This window comes from Pristiophorus japonicus, chromosome 8, assembly GCF_044704955.1.
Source record: "Pristiophorus japonicus isolate sPriJap1 chromosome 8, sPriJap1.hap1, whole genome shotgun sequence".
Lineage (NCBI taxonomy): Eukaryota > Metazoa > Chordata > Chondrichthyes > Pristiophoridae > Pristiophorus > Pristiophorus japonicus.
The window spans coordinates 13,205,388-13,222,879 of record NC_091984.1 but is presented as its reverse complement, the minus strand read 5'-3'; the positions used below and the strand labels follow the sequence as shown (position 1 = coordinate 13,222,879).

The 17,492-nt window shown below is 45.6% G+C and overlaps 1 protein-coding gene across 11 annotated transcripts in view; it reads left to right on the top strand.

The window, feature by feature from the left end:
- adgrl2a (adhesion G protein-coupled receptor L2a) overlaps positions 1–17,492 on the top strand; it is a 544,699-nt gene that overhangs the window by 433,637 nt on the left and 93,570 nt on the right. For all 11 annotated transcript variants that reach the window (XM_070886520.1, XM_070886511.1, XM_070886513.1 and 8 more), the window contains one exon: positions 15,634–15,933. In XM_070886520.1, the coding sequence (XP_070742621.1) occupies positions 15,634–15,933 (300 nt within the window). The remainder of the gene's footprint in view (positions 1–15,633; positions 15,934–17,492) is intronic.

The following is a 17,492-nucleotide window of genomic DNA, read 5'->3' as shown; positions in this document are numbered from 1 at the left end:
AACTGTAACAAGACTTCCCTGCTTTTATACTCCATCCCCTTTGCAATAAAGGCCAAGATTCCATTGGCCTTCCTGATCACTTGCTGTACCTACATACTATCCTTTTGTGTTTCATGCACAAGTACCCCCAGGTCCCGCTGTAGTGCGGCACTTTGCAATCTTCTCCATTTAAATAATAACTTGCTCTTTGATTTTTTTCTGCCAACGTGCATGACCACACACTTTCCAACATTATACTCCATCTGTCAAATTCTTGCCCACTCACTTAGCCTGTCTATGTCCTTTTGCATATTTTTTATGTCCTCCTCACACATTTTCCTCGCTGTATATACGGACCGTCTCGCTGTATATACGGACCGACCCGCTGCATATATGGACCGAGCCCTGTATATACGGACTGAGCCCTGTATATACGGACTGAGCCCTGTATATACAGACTGACCCCCTGTATCTACGGACCGTCTCGCTGTATCTACGGACCGTCTCGCTGTATCTACGGACCGTCTCGCTGTATCTACGGACCGTCTCACTGTATATACGGACCGACCCCCTGTATATACGGACTGACTCCCTGTATATACGGACCAGCCCCCTGTATATACGACTGAGCCCTGTATATATGGACCGAGCCCTGTATATACGGACTGTCTCGCTGTATATACGGACTGACCCCCTGTGTATACGGACCGAGCCCCTGTATATACGGACTGTCTCGCTGTATATACGGACCGAGCCCCTGTATATACGGACTGTCTCGCTGTATATACAGACCGAGCCCTGTATATACAGACTGTCTCGCTGTATATATGGACCGCGCTCTGTATATACGGACCGAACCCCTGTATATACAGACTGTCTCGCTGTATATACGGACCGACCCCCTGTATATACGGACCGACCCCCTGTATATACGGACCGACCCCCTGTATATACGAATCGACCCCCTGTATATACGGACTGAGCCCCTGTATATACGGACTGTCTCGCTGTATATACAGACCGAGCCCTGTATATACGGACCGACCCCCGGTATATATGGACAGACAGTCCCGCTGGCCGAACAGCTGCAGTGTAACCGGCAGAGCGCCGCCGGAACCACCTACGTGTCCAACCGATTCGACATCAGCCTGCATCCTTAACTTATTCCACACAATATCAGAAACTCAGGGTTAGCCGATAGATTTTAGCATACTGTAGTTTCGTTCATCATCATCATAGGCGGTCTCTCGTATCGAGGATGACTTGCTTCCACGCCAAAAAGGGATGAGTTCACAGGTGTTTCAATGAAGGACCTAATATTCCAGGTCCTGAACTAAATCTTGAAGGGTGGAAGATGCCTGTGTGTGTGGATTGTTTTAACGTGTGGTGGCCATTGCACAGGGGCTTGACAGAGCTTGGTCTTGGTCCAGTGGCAAGGATTAACCAAGGCGACTGGAGACCAGCTCTGCTGCACGGACCTAGAGCGCACACATATCGCAGTGTGGGCTGGCTGGTGCTGCCCCTGGGCCCCCGCCTCTTCTGGCCCCAAACTCACGCCTCTCCTGGGCCCCGATCACATCACTCGCCGCTCCTGCGCCCCAACCTCGCCGCTCCTGTTGTGCCTGCCCACACGCCAATCAGCGACCTGGGTTATGGTGACGTCCAATCCAGTCCAGTTTAGTTACAAGGGTGCTGGCTGTCCTTTGGTGCCTCATCTTATTCATTCTTCACCTGCGAGCTGATGCCTTGGGTGTGAACAGTCTTGCTTTACCAAGGAGGGAATCACAGTCAGACCGTATTGTCCCCGAGTCACCAGGAATAAAACATTGAGGGGAAAATGGCGGTTGGAGGCTTCCTTCGGACGAACACCTCCGACCCGAATTAAATGTTGCGAAAATACCCTGTGATCACAGAGGCGACTTCGATTCCGGTCGGAGGTTTTCATTCGATGTGCAGCGTACAGGGAGATGACTTGCCCGTACGTACAGAAATGCTGGAATCACGTGGGCCTGGACAACCAATCACCAGATAGTATTCTCATTGCTAAAAATGAGAACTCCGTTTTTTTCGAGTTCCTATTACCATCAATGAGAAAACCCTCCTAAAACAAGTAGCACAGCATAATAAATAAAAAAAACACCTCACATATTTAAAATTAATTGAAATTAAAGTTAATTAAGTGTTTTAGAAAAAAAAATATTTGGGGAAATTGTTTTTGTGTTAATTTAATCGGGTTTAAAAATAATCTTGCCTTAATGGACAGGGTTTTTAACAGGCGTAAAAGTTCGAAGGACATTCATTGGGCATGAGTTGAGCAAATAGCCCAATCTCTCCCGTGACGATGTCCTTCTCCCGGGGATGCGGAGGATCTGACAGATTGGAAAAGCTGGTTTTCGGCGCCTGCGCATCGCGCCCCAAGAACCGGCTTTTGCGAGGCCTCGCTGGGTCCATGTGCACTTTGTACAGACCCGGCGAGGCAGGAATTTCAGGCCCAGTAATCTGGACACGGCTGTGAGCAATTTGGGAGCATAAACATCAGACGAGTCTTAACATTTTTTTTTTTGCATTTTCATTCTATACTTTTGTTTATGAAAATATTGGAGATGGTGGGGGGGTGGGGGGTGGAGTAGAGTGGAGTGGAGTGGAGGGGAGGGGATAAAAATGCTGTTTGACTGACAATCAAACCAAGTGTCGGGACCGGAAACAGTCGGTGAAGGAGTTGGGGGTTGCGGGGGATAGAGGAAGACTGGGGGTCAGGTGATCGGGGCTCACGTGCAGAGAAAGAGGGAGTGGGATGGGGGCGGGAATCAGTATTTTCCGCAGTGCCGGGATAGCAGCGGCAACATGGTGCGTGGCAGCAGAGCGGAGAGAAATTTTATACAGAAAAAATACTTGCGTTGTGTTACAGGGGTTGACATTGGAATTTTTATAATCCGGAGGGTGGGGTGGGGCAGCGGGGGGGGCGCCTCAGAAGCGAAATGGTTGAGAATCCCTGCCCTATTCAATATATAAGATTAAGGGGTTATCGAATTGAGGTGTTTCATATGATTCGGATTCGATAGGATAGACAGAGCAAAACTATTTCCTCTGGTACAGTGAGGGGTAGGCGGCAGTGGGGAGTCTAGAACAAGGGAGCACAAGCTCAAAATCAGAGCTCGGCTGTTCAGGGGTGAGATCAGGAAACATTTCTTCGCACACAGGGTAGTGGAAATCGAAAACTCTCCTCCCCTAAAAAAGCTGTTGAGGCTACGGGGGCTGATACGTCCTTACTATACAGTATAAATGCACACGAGGCCCATGCTTGAGAGAAGGTCCGCCTGTGACCTTTATTCCATAGCACTCAAGTGATGGAAGTGGGTGGAGCTTCCCCTGTTCTATCTGAAGGTCCAGGTTAGAAGTGTCTCCCACAAGTTCACCACCGAGTGGTCATTGTTCTCAAAGTGTACAACTTAGGTCAGATTATACATAGAAACATAGAAACATAGAAAATAGGTGCAGGAGTAGGCCATTCGGCCCTTCTAGCCTGCACCGCCATTCAATGAGTTCATGGCTGAACATTCAACTTCAGTACCCCATTCCTGCTTTCTCGCCATACCTCTTGATCCCCCTAGCAGTAAGGACCTCATCTAACTCCTTTTTGAATATATTTAGTGAATTGGCCTCAACAACTTTCTGTGGTAGAGAATTCCACAGGTTCACCACTCTCTGGGTGAAGAAGTTCCTCCGCATCTCGGTCCTAAATGGCTTACCCCTTATCCTTAGACTGTGACCCCTGGTTCTGGACTTCCCCAACATTGGGAACATTCTTCCTGCATCTAACCTGTCTAACCCCGTCAGAATTTTATATGTTTCTATGAGGTCCCCTCTCATTCTTCTGAACTCCAGTGAATACAAGCCCAGTTGATCCAGTCTTTCTTGATAGGTCAGTCCCGCCATCCCGGGAATCAGTCTGGTGAACCTGGGTTACAATGCTGGTTGAATACATGATAGGGGCGGGGGCTGGCTGCCAGTGGGAGTTCAATTGAAATTTTCAAAAATAAGCTTGATGGATTTTTGTTAGGTCAGGGTATTAAGGGTTATGTAGCTAAGGCGGGTAAATGGAGTTAAGATACAGATCAACCATGATCTCATTGAATGGCGGAGCTGGCTCGAGGGGCTGAATGGTCCCGATGTGTGAACAAAGATTGCTCAGTAAACGGTTGAGGAATTAGATGTGATTGCCACTCGATCACCAGGGACTTGGAAGACCATGTTTGACACTGCACATCATGGGTGTGAACAAAAGGTCACATATGTTTGGAATCATTTAATGGTCCGTGTGTGTACGCTGCACTATTTATTTAGAAAATGTGCACTGAAATTGTACATAAAAGTTAGCCTTTTAATTTTTTTTTTAAATGTCTTAATGCTGACTTAATTCAATCCAGTTTGGATTCAGATCTTATTTCTTCTATAGATAATTTCAGTCATTATAATTCAAAAAGAAATTGATGTCAGCTAGATAAAATAATTGTTTTTTTTCCAGCATTCAAGCTAATTATCTAAATCAAGCTATTCTATTCTGTTAATATAGCAATGGAAAGGGCCCAAGATGATTAGAAACACTTGCAAGATATCGCAAGATAGCTTTTATTGCATTTTTGATTAATTACTGTGTATAAAATGTGTCATTGAAATTCGGCTTTCTTCATGGATCTGCCCTCTGCTGTTGCCTCAGGGGAGAATAGATTTCTTGTTTACTAAGTGTACTAGATTATTAATCAGATAGCTGAAAATCAGACATCTGAGATGATTATCCCTCAGGAGAGTGCATAATAAGAATTGACATCACGGAGAGATATGCATCTCAATGACTTCAACTTCAAAATGGCCGCCTTCTACAGGTTAAACGCTCAGGCCTCTTGTCTGTTGACAGAACTTGACGGTTAAACAGGGTCGATTGTAATTCTTTTTTTCATTTTCTGTATCGATTCATCTCGGCAGTTTCACAATCTTAGTTTTGACGTTTGGAACAAGAATTTCAATACTGAGCTCCTTCTGTCAGTTTTGAAATTCTTTTCCAGATTACCGACCTGAGAGAGACTGTCGGCCATTTAATTAGGCTTCTATTGCACGGGGTCAGCTTAGTTGGCAGCCTAGTGCGATATTCTTAATATAACAGTATTATATTAAAGATCGACTAATTAGCTCAAGATAGTTTGAAATTCAGAAAGCATAATGCCTCCAGATAGGTTTAATAAGTCCCTCCTTTCTCGACCAGAACTGATTTAACACCAATTATTTTGAGGCCCTGCGATGGTTTATTTTTGACAAATTTTAATTGAGCAAAAAAAAAAGCTCCAATCTCCTGGCTGAAAAGATTAGTTGCATATTAATCAAAAGAAAATGACAGCGGTTTTCAGGAGAGTTGGTGGAAGCGAAGAGTTGGGATGGCTTTCTGCAGACAGCGGCCGGGCGTGAAGTGTCAACCACGGCTTAGACATGTAACTCCGGAGCAATCTGTGGGAGAAGCCCTTCAAAAAAAAACACAACATGTGTCCAAGGTGCATTTTTTGTGTTTGAGATGTCTGATAGCGACAGGATCAGAATACCATCCATGCGAAGATAAGTGCATCATCAGTAGCCGTTTAATACGCGTTCTTTTTTAAAACCTGACAAATTGCGATGGTTCTGGTTCAGGGGTTCTGAAAGCAACAACAACAACAGATTCTATTTATATAGAGCCTTTAGCATTGTGAAATGTCCCAAGGCGCTTCACAGGAGTTTTATAATGTAAGAAAAGCAGTGTCACAAGCCACATAAGGAGAAATTAGGGCAGGTGATCAAAAGCTTGGTCAAAGAAGTAGGTTTCAAGGAGCGTCTTGAATGAGGAAAGAGAGGGAGAGAGGCGGGGTGGTTTAGGCAGGGAGTTCCAGAACCTGGGGCCTAGAAAACAGAAGGCACGTCCACCAATGGTTGAGCGATTATATTCAGGGATGCTCAAGAGGACACAGCGCAACTTGGTGTGGATGAGGGCTTCACCAGCACATGAGCTGAGGCAAGGGCAGAGATGGACGATGTTACGGAGGTGGAAAAAGCGATTTTAGTTATGCTGTGGATATGTGGTCAATAGCTCATTTCAGGGTCAAATATGATACCAAGGTTGCCAACAGTCTGGTTCAGCCTCAGATAGAAGTTGGGGAGAGAAACATAGAAACATCGAAAATAGGTGCAAGAATAGGCCATTCAGCCGTTCGAGCCTGCACCACCATTCAATAAGATAATGGCTGATCATTTTCCTGTTTTCCCTCCATATCCCTTGATCCCTTTAGCCATAAGGGCCATATCTAACTCCCTCTTGAATATATCCAATGAACTGACATCAAGAACTCTCTGCGGCAGGGAATTCCACAGGTTAACAACTCTCTGAGTAAAGAAGTTTCTCCTCATCTCAGTCCCAAATGGCTTACCCCTTATTCTTAGACTGTGTCCCCTGCTTCTGGACTTCCCCAACATGGGAACATTCTTCCTGCATCGAACCTGTCCAGTCCCGTCAGAATTTTATATGTTTCTGTGAGATCCCCTCTCATCCTTCTAAACTCCAGTGAACACAGGCCTAGTCGATCCAGTCTCTCCTCATATGTCAGTCCTGCCATCCTGGGAATCAGTCTGGTGAACTTCGCTGCATCAATAGCAAGAACGTTCTTCCTCAGATTAGGAGACCAAAACTGAACACAATATTCCAGGTGAGGCCTCACTAAGATGCTGTACAACTGCAGTAAGACCTGCTGCTCCTGTACTCAAATCCCCTAGCTATGAAGGCCAACATACCATTTGCCTTCTTCACCGCCTGCTGTACCTGCATGCCAACTTTCAATGACTGATGTACCATGACACCCAGGTCTCGTTGCACCTCCACTTTTCATAATTTGCCGCTATTCAAATAATATTCTGCCTTTGTGTTTTTGCCACCAAAGTGGATAACCTCACATTTATCCACATTATACTGCATCTGCCATGCGTTTGCCCACTCACCTAACCTGTCTAAGTCACCCTGCAGCCTCTTAGCGTCCTCCTCACAGCTCACACCCAGCTTAGTGTCATCTGCAAACTTGGAGATATTACACTTAATTCCTTCATCTAAATCGTTAATGTATATTGTAAATAGCTGGGGTCCCAGCACTAAGCCCTCTGGCACCCCACTTGTCACTGCCTGCCATTCTGAAAAGGAGCTGTTTATCCCGACTCTCTGCTTCCTGTCTGCCAACTAGTTCACTATCCACGTCAGTACATTACCCACAATACCATGTGCTTTAATTTTGCACACCAATCTCTTGTGTGGGACCATGTCAAAAGCCTTTTGAAAGTCCAAATACACCACATCCACTGGTTCTCCCTTGTCCACTCTACCAGCTACATCCTCAAAAAATCTAGAAGATTTGTCAAGCATGATTTCCCCTTCATAAATCCATGCTGACTTGGACCGATTCTGTCACTGCTTTCCAAATGCGCTGCTATTTAATCCTTAATAATTGATTCCAACATTTTCCTCACCACTGATGTCCGGCTAACCGATCTATAATTAACTGTTTTCTCTCTCCCTTTTATAAAAAATGGTTTTACATTAGCTACCCTCCAGTCCATAGGAACTGATCCAGAGTCGATAGACTGTTGGAAAATGATCACCAATGCATCCACTATTTCTAGGGCCACTTCCTTAGGTACTCTGGATGCAGACTATCAGGCCCCGAGGATTTATCAGTCTTCAATCCCATCAATTTTCCGAACACAATTTCCTGCCTAATAAGGATTTCCTTCAGTATTCCTTCTCACAAGACCCTCGGTCCCCTAGTACTTCTGGAAGGTTATTTGTGTCTTCCTTCGTGAAGACAGAACCAAAGTATTTGTTCAACTGGTCTGCCATTTCTTTGTTCCCCAATAAATTCACCTGAATCTGACTGCAAGGGACCTACGTTTGTCTTCACTAATCTTTCTCTCTTCACATATCGATAGAAGCTTTTGCAGTCAGTTTTTATGTTTCCAGCATACTCTATTTTCCCCCTCCTAATTAAATCCTTTGTCCTCCTCTGCTGAATTTTACAATTCTCCCGGTCCTCAGGTTTGCTGCTTTTTCTGGCCAATTTATATGCCGCTTCCTTGGATTTAACATTACCCTTAATTTCTCTTCTTAGCCACAATTGAGCCACCTTCCCTGTTATATTTTTATTCCAGACAGGGATGTACAATTGTTGAAGTTCATCCATGTGATCTTTAAATGTTTGCCATTGCCTATCCACTATCAACCCTTTAAGTATCACTAGCCAGTCTATTATAGCCAATTTACGTCTCATACCATCAAAGTTTTCTTTCCTTAAGTTCAGGACCCTAGTCTCTGAATTAACTGTGTCACTCTCCATCTTAATAAAGAATTCTATCATATTATGGTCACTCTTCCCCAAGGGGCCTTGCACAATAAGATTGCTAATTAATCCTTTCTCATTACACATCACCCAGTCTAGGATGGCCAGCCCTCTAGTTGGTTCCTCGACATATTGGTCCAGAAAACCATCCCTAATACGCTCCAGGAAATCCTCCTCCACCATATTGCTACCAGTTTGGTTAGCCCAATCTATATGTAGATTAAAGTCGCCCATGATAACTGCTGTACCTTTATTGCACTCATCCCTAATTTCTTGTTTGATGCTGTCCCCAACCTCACTACTACTGTTTGGTGGTCTGTACACAACTCCCACTAACGTTTTCTGCCCTTTGGTATTCCGTAGCTCCACCCATACCGATTCCACATCATCCAAGCTAATGTCCTTCCTTACTATTGCGTTAATTTCCTCTTTAACCAGCAACGCCACCCCACTTTCCTTTCCTTTCTGTCTATCCTTCCTGAATGTTGAATACCCCTGGATGTTGAGTTCCCAACCTTGGTCACCCTGGAGCCATGTCTCCGTGATGCCAATTACATCATATCCGTTAACAGCTATCTAGGATGGAGTCAGTGGCTAGGGAACGGAGTTCGTGGTGGGGTCCGAAGACAATGGCTTCGGTCTTCTGAATATTCAATTGGAGAAAATTTCTGCTCTGCTCATCCAGAACTGGATGTCGGACAAGCAGTCTGACAATTCAGAGACCGTGGAGGGGTCGAGAGAAGTGGTGGTGAGGTAGAGCTGGATGACATCGACGTACATGTGGAAACTGACGCCGTGTTTTCGGATGATTTCGGCAAGGATAATAATACTGTCGCAATTATTAGAACGGGAGTGGGGTCAGATTTTTGAGTCCTGCGACTTATTAGTCGACCAACATCAGTTAGGAGATAATGTGGAGAAATTAGCCAGGCCGGCAACAATTGGGTTGTCTTGGTAACGGTAGGAAACCTATTAAAATGTCAAGCTTCAGTATTGAGCCAAGCAACAGCTTCAGAGCCAAAGAGAAGGCTATACGTGTCTCTGTTTGTCTAAAAGGCAATTAGGCACGGCAAAGTGACATCACCGTTTATGTTTGATGTGCGACAAGGAACTGAGCCATGCGGATCAGCAAGAGATTAGGCTCCAACTAACCCCTTGTTGCTAATTTACTGATCTCGGCCGGGGGCGGCGGCTGAGGGAGGGACGGCGGAAGGGGAAAATGTCAGCCCCTGATTGCTGTCTGGAAATGTCGGGTGAGGAGAGGATTGCCCTTGGCTGTGATGCCTCTCTCCGTTCAGTAACCTGTCGGTGCTGACTGCCCAGTCTCATATGTGAGGAATAGGCACTGGGGCGAGGTGGCAGAGCTCTGTCCGTGCCTGTACTGTACTGCCAGGTATCTGTGCCTTCAGGAGAGAAGAAGTAGAGAAGACAAAATTAGAATGCATAGAATGAGGCACAAAAATTAGGTGTGGAACCAGGTGGAGAATGAGGCACAGAATTTCAATCAATCTTGAGCGAATCAGTAGATCTTTTGTATAATAATGTTATATTAAGAATATCGCACTCGGCTGCCAACTAAGTTGATCTGGTGCGATATAATTCACCTTTGAGTGGCCGACGCTCTTTCTCAGGTCGGTAATCTGGACAAGAGTAAAGAGAATGAAGTGTGGAACCAGGTGTGGAATGAGGTTTAGAGCATGGGGAAAAACCAGGCCTCGAATAAGCTGCCGAATGAGGCACCGAAATGTGTAGAGCAAGACGGAAACCGAGGAGCAGAACAAGGTGCCAAAGTAAGGAACGAAGGGCTCCCAAACCCCGCTAAAGGAAGTTATAATAAACATACTCGGGGTAATTTTGCTTTCTTTGTGTGGGGGGAAGGCTTTCTCCTTTTTTGGGTATTTCCCCTCCCACCCAGGTGCCTCCTGCACTGCACACCACACTCCTGCAGCTGAGGTGTGTGTGTGTGGCCAGGCATTAGCTTCTTCGACTGCTGAACTGGCTGCTGCTAAATGCTGCAGGCTGCTGCCAATTAATCGTTTATTTTTTGCGGAGGGAGGCGGAGGGAGGGAGGGATTATTTTAATGTTGTTTCCTGCGGTAAATCGGTAAGAAAGCTATTTGGCAGCCAACTGAGACTCCTGCACCTGAGCAAAATGGACCGGGTGTTGTGTGACACTTTAGCCTTCGAGACCCACGGCAGGAGAGGCTTGGTGCTTGATCTGTGCTGAGTTAGCTCGAGTGGTGGCTTGTTGTTGTGTTTTGCCTCCTTCCTCCGATGAGCGAGGGAGTTAAGATTCCTGCATTTTATCCAATGGAAGTGCACGGGTATTCGATACAGGTTGAAACTCCCTTATCCGGAACTCTCTTATCCAGAACCACCCCTCGTCCAGAACCATTCCGGGCCAGCGGAACTCCAACATGAACAAATTGAAGCCCTTCCTCGCTGCCGACTCCCGCACTCGCTGGCCTGACCCCGCGATCCACTGCTCCCCTCCCCGCCCACCCCCGCCCCCCCATGCAGGATCTCTCTGCCGCACTCCCAGCCCCAACCCAGCCAGTCCTGATATCCCCTTCATCAGTACCTGTAACTTCCAATTTAACGTGACCACCCCTCGTCCGGAAAAATCCCTTATCCAGAACAGGCCAGGTCCCGCGGGTTCTGGCTAAGGGAGGTTCAACCTATACTGATCGATTGGGTCCATCTGTGGAGTCTTTTACAATTTTACATTGAATTTCTAATCAGCTTGCGGTTTTTGCAGCCGGGACGAGTCTGTAACCCATATTCTGGCAGCATGTGAGAGGTTGCAGCCCCTATTTAGTTGATGTATGAGTGCAGCTGATGGAGGCATTCCCTCTGCTGACTGCACGCCACAGCGTAAGTAGGCCTTGCGTCCCTTATCCCCGTCCCTCGGGTCTGCCAATGGGAGCACAGATGTTGGTTGTCCGTGATGCGAACGAGAGAAGCATGAAATGTGAAAGTACCTATCGATAGAAGTACAGGTTCACACATCATTAAAAGTAGCTACGAAGGTTAACAACAGCATTTTCATCGCATGGCCATATCAAATGCAAACCAACCACTGGGGTTCATCTCCGGAGAGATTGAATTGAAAAGAAGACCTTGGAGTACTGTGCACAGTTCTGGTCTCCATATTACAAAAAGGATACAGAGGCACTGGAGAAGGTGCAAAAGAAAAGATTCACAAGGACACCAGGACTGAGGTTAGAACTATCAGGAAAGATTGAACCGACTGGGTGACCTGACAGAGGTGTTTAAGATTATAATGGGGTTCGATCGGATAATCATAGAAATATAGAAACAAAGAAAATAGGTCCATTCGGCCCTTCGAGCCTGCAAAACCATTCAATATGATCATGGCCGATCATCCCCTCAGTACCCCTTTCCTGCTTTCTCTCCATATCCCTTGATACCTTTAGCCAACTCCCTCTTGAATATATCCAATGAACTAGCATCAACAACTCTCTGCGGTAGAGAATTCCACAGGTTAAAAACTCTCTCAGTGAAGAAGTTTCTCCTCATCTCAGTCCTAAATGGCCTACCCCTTATCCTAACACTGTGTCCCCTGGTTCTGAACTTCCACAACGTCGGGAACATTCTTCCTGCATCTAACCTGTCCAGTCCCGTCAGAATCTTTTATGTTTCGATGAGATCCCCTCGCATCCTTCTAAACTCCAGTGTCTCAAGACCGAGTTGATCCAGTCTCTCCTCATATGTCAGTCCAGCCATCCCGGGAATCAGTCTGGTGAACCTTCGCTGCACTCGCTCAATAGCAAGAATGTCCTTCATCAGATTAGGAGACCAAAACTGAACACAATATTCCAGGTGAGGCCTCGTCAAGGCCCTGTATAACTGCAGTAAGACCTCCCTGCTCCTATATTCAAATGTTCTAGCTATGAAGGCCAACATACCATTTGCCTTCTTCACTGCCTGCTGTTCCTGCATGCCAACTTTCAATGACTGATGAACCATGACACCCAGGTCTCGTTGCACCTCCCTTTTTCCTAATCTGCCACCATTCAGATAATAATCTACCCTCGTATTTTTGCCCCCAAAATGGATAACCTCACATTTATCCACATTATACTGCATCTGCCATGCATTTACCCACTCACCTAACCTGTCCAAGTCAACCTGCAGCCTCTTAGCATCCTCTTCACAGCTCACACCGCCACCCAGTTTAGTGTCATCTGCAAACTTGGAGATATTACACACAATTCCTTCATCTAAATCAATAATGTATATTGTAAAGAGCTGGGGTCACAGCACTGAACCCTGCGGCACCCCACTAGTCACTGCCTGCCATTCTGAAAAGGACCCGTTTATTCCGACCCTCTGCTTCCTGTCTGCCAACCAGTTCTCTATCCACGTCAGTACAATACCCCCAATACCATGTGCTTTGATTTTGCACACCAATCTCTTGTGCGGGACCTTGTCAAAAGCCTTTTGAAAGTACAAATACACCACATCCACTTGTTCTCCCTTGTCCACTCTACTAGTTACATCCTCAAAAAATTCCAGAAGATTTATCAAGCATGATTTCCCTTTCATAAATCCATGCTGACTTGGACTGATCCTGTCACTGCTTTCCAAATGCGCTGCTGTTTCATCCTTAATAATTGATTCCAACATTTTCCCCACTACTGAAGTCAGGCTAACCGGTCGATAATTACCCTTTTTCTCTCTCCCTCCTTTTTTAAAAAGTGGTATTACATTAGCTACCCTCCAGTCCATAGGAACTGATCCAGAGTCGATAGACTGTTGGAAAATAACCACCAATGCATCTACTATTTCTAGGGCCACTTTCTTAAGTATTGTGGGATGCAGACTATCAAGCCCCGGGAATTTATCGGCCTTCAATCCCATCAATTTTCCTAACACAATTTCCCGCCTAATAAGGATATCCTTCAGTTCCTCCTTCTCACTAGACCCTAGTCTCTGAATTAACTGAGTCACTCTCCATCTTAATAAAGAATTCTACTATATTATGGTCACTCTTCCCCAAGGGGCCTCGCACAACAAGATTGCTAATTAGTCCTTTCTCATTACACATCACCCAGTCTAGGATGGCCAGCTCCCTCGTTGGTTCCTCGATATATTCGTCAAGAAAACCATGCCTAATACACTCCAGGAAATCCTCCTCCACCGCATTGCTACCACTTTGATTAGCCCAATCTATATGTAGATTAAAGTCGCCCATGATAACTGCTGTACCTTTATTGCACGTGTCCCTACTTTCTTGTTTGATGCTGTCCCCAACCTCACTACTACTGTTTGGTGGTCTGTGCACAACTCCCACTAGCGTTTTCTGCCCTTTGGTATTCCACAGCTCCACCCATACAGATTCCACATCATCCAAGCATGTCCTTCCTTACGATTGCATTAATTTCCTCTTTAACCAGCAACGCTACCCCACCTCCTTTTCCTTTCTATCTATCCTGCCTGAATGTTGAATACCCCTGGATGTTGAGTTCCCAGCCTTGATCACCCTGGAGCCATGTCCCTGTGATGCCAATTATATCATATGCATTAATTGCTGCCTGTGCAGTTAATTCGTCCACCTTATTACGAATACTCCTCGCATTGAGGCACAGAGCCTTCAGGCACTTTCTACTTTTTAACACACTTTCCTCTTTTGAAATTTTGCTGTAATGTGGCCCTTTTTGATTTTTGCCTTGGGTTTCTCTGCCCTCCACTTTTACTTTTACTTCTTTCTATCTTTTGCTTCTGCCCCCATTCTACTTCCCTCTGCCTCCCTGCATAAATTCCCATCCCCCTGCCATATCACTAATAAATCCAACAGGGAACTCAAAAGAAACTTTTTTTTGCCCAGAGAGTGGGGAGAATGTGGAATTTGCTACCACGTGGTGTTGTTGAGGTGAACAGTCTAGTTGTTAGAGGGGAAGCTAGATAAACACATGAGGGAGAAAGGAATAAGTGGATATATAATTGATGGGTGGGAGGAGGCTCGTGTGGTGCATAAACATTGACCCAGGATGACCCAGGACAAGGCACCAGAGCACTGGCAGAACTGTATTGCCGGGGGGAGAGGTGGGTATCCGTAAAATAAAAGCTCTTGACACTGCAAGTTTTCCTTCAAGGGGTAGGGATACCTCTGGTGGTGTCACACTGTGAAATACATGGGTGAAGATGCCCCCTGTTTGTTGCTTGCCACACCAACCTGAGATCATTGTGAACGTGTTTACAGAGCCCCTAGACAACACAATTCTTACCCGAGGCCCTGAGTCCGAGCTTCGGTTAACGTTGCGATATTGCGATCGGAATAATTCGACGGCCTTTCTCTCAAGAAGGAATGTCCTGGAAAGCGAAGGAATGCTCTGACTATGAGAGTGCATAGGAACACAATGGCTCTGTGAAAATTTAATCAGGCTTTCTCACTAGCTCTCGAGCACAAATGACCGCTGGAGGTGGGGGGGTGGGGGGGGCAGTTCGTGATGTTATGTTAATTATTTTCTTGTAAGGCGCTGCATTAGGTAACTGAAACATGATGTAACTTGAAAGCTTCACGAGTATTGTACCTATCCCAGCCACGCATTCCTCAATTTTCTCATTTGCTTATTGCTGGCAAAAGTGTAATGACTATTTTGATCCATGCTCAATGAGATAAAATGCGTGTAGTGACTACAAGCTAGAAAGAGCTTCAATCAAATTTATGGCTAGTGTAAGTCATAATCCCTTTGCTGTCAAAAGCAAACTAACGCTTGTGTTGTTCTAACCACAGAGTAGTCTCGTATTCCCTAGTCAATATAAAAGATTAAGGGGTGATCTAATTGAGGTGTTAAAAATGATTAAAGGAGTTGATATGGTAGATAGAGATAAACTATTTCCTCTGATGGGGGGGCAGAGGGGGGGGTGAGTGGGTGTGGGGGCAGAGTCCAGAACAGGGGGACATAACCTTAAAATTAAAGCTGGGCCGTTCAGGGATGGTGTCCGGAAACGCTTCTTCACACAAAGGGTGGTGGAAATCTGGAACTTACTCCCACAAAAAATCTGTTGAGGCTGGGGGTCATGTTTGTTCGGCAAAGGGGTTAAGGGTTACGGAACCTCGGCGAGTTGAGGAAGTTGAGATACAGAACAGCCATGATCGAATTGAATGGCGGAACAGACTCGGGGCGCTGAATGGCCTCCTCCTGATCCTATGTTCTTTCCTTGCTAAGTTTAAGCATACACGTGGCCAAGAAGTATGTTTGTATTGAAGTGTTAACTTGCCTTGCAGTGCCAACCACGATTGAGACAACTTCTTTAGGGGCGGCTGGTGCGAAAACCACAGTGGCGACTACGACCTCAACCACTTCGGAGAAAGCTCTCGTCACCACGACTCTGGCTGCAGGCGCCAAAGAGGGCAGCCGAGGGCCGAGGCCGGGCCCACCTGATGCGGCGACGAAAATGCCCCCGGTGTCCAGCTTCTTCCCCATCCCCGAGAGATTCTGTGAGGCGACAGAAGCCAGGGAAATAGGCTGGCCTCAGACACAGCGAGGCCTAATGGTGGAGCGCCCATGTCCCAAGGGCACTCGAGGTAAGAGAGTTTCTTCATGGTGCCTCGGTTTTGCCAGCGCGTAACATGCTTATGGTATGTAAACTACTCAACCTATTCCAGAAATATTAAAGTTGAGAATTGTTTCCCGGCTGTAAAAAAAATATATATTTGTGATAGACCGTTTTAGTGGGTATGGTTGCCATGTTGGGCCCTATGATTGCATTGATGTGCTTAAAAGAAGATGAGATCATTTTCAGATGTTAACTGGAGGAAAGGGGGTCAGTGCTGCCCACCGAATCTTAGCTTGCTTCTTGCAACAAGACAATGGTGAGACGGCGCTAGTAATCACAGTAAAGTGCCCAAGGAGCTAGAAATGAAGGATTTGATCGCAATAAGAAACTGTGTAATTGGGAAATAATGTCCAAGTTGTGCAGAAAAGGAGGAGATTCCGCTTACTTTGAGCGCAGGGCAGAGTTGGGTGACGAAACAGCTGAGGGTTGGCGGTCGTAACCTGGAGGTGGGTTTTAAGGAGCGTCTTCAAGAAGGAGAAGGAGAGTTAGCGAGGCGGACAGGTTTTAAGGGAGGGAATTCCAGTGCTTAGAGCGCAGGCAGTTGAAGGCATGGCCACCGATGGTGGGGTGAAAGAAAGAAGAAAGACTTGCATTTATGTGACGCCTTTCACAACCTCAGGATGTCCTAAAGCGTTTTACAGCCAATGAATTACTTTGAAAGTGTCGTCACTGTTGTACCGTAGGAAACGCGGCAACCAATTTGTACACAGCAAGCTCCCGCAAACAGCAAAATAACAATGACCAGATAATCTCTTTTTGTAATCTTAATTGAGGGATAAATATAGTCAAAGACACCGAGGATAACACCCCTCCTGCTCTTCGAAATAGTGCAATGGGATCTTTTGCATCCTCCTGAGCGAGCAGACGGAGCCTCGGTTTCACGTTTCATCCGAAGGAACTGGGAGTTGGGGAAGGGGAGCACATGTGGCCAGAACAGTAGAGAAAGGATCTTAGCTCCAAAAATCAAGAAGTAGAATCAATTTGGGTGGTGCTAAGAAACAGCAAAGGGTAGAAAACATTGGTGGGAGTTGTTTATAGGCCCCAAAAGTTGTAATGTAGGGCAGAGTATAAATCAGGAAATTTGAAACGCATGTAATAAGGCTATACAGTAATCATGGGTGACTTTAATCTACATATAGACTGGGCAAACTAAATTTGCAGTAATAGTGTAGAGGATGAATTCATGGAATGTATACAAAATAATTTTCTAGATCAGTATGTTGAGGAATCAACTAGGAAACAGGCTATTTTAGGTGTAGTGTTGTGCGGTGAGAAGAGGGTAATTAATAAGCTTGTAGTAAAGGGGCCTTTAGGGAAGAGTGACCATAATATGTTGAATTTTATATTGAGTTTGAAAATGATTTAGTTAAATCTGAAACTAGGGTCTTAAAATCTAAACAAAGCAAACTACGTAGGTATGAGAGGCGAGTTGGCTAAGGTAGATTGGGAAACTGCATTAAAAGGTATGATGGTAGACAAGCAAAGGCTAGCATTTAAAGAATTAATACAAAATTTACAACAAATATA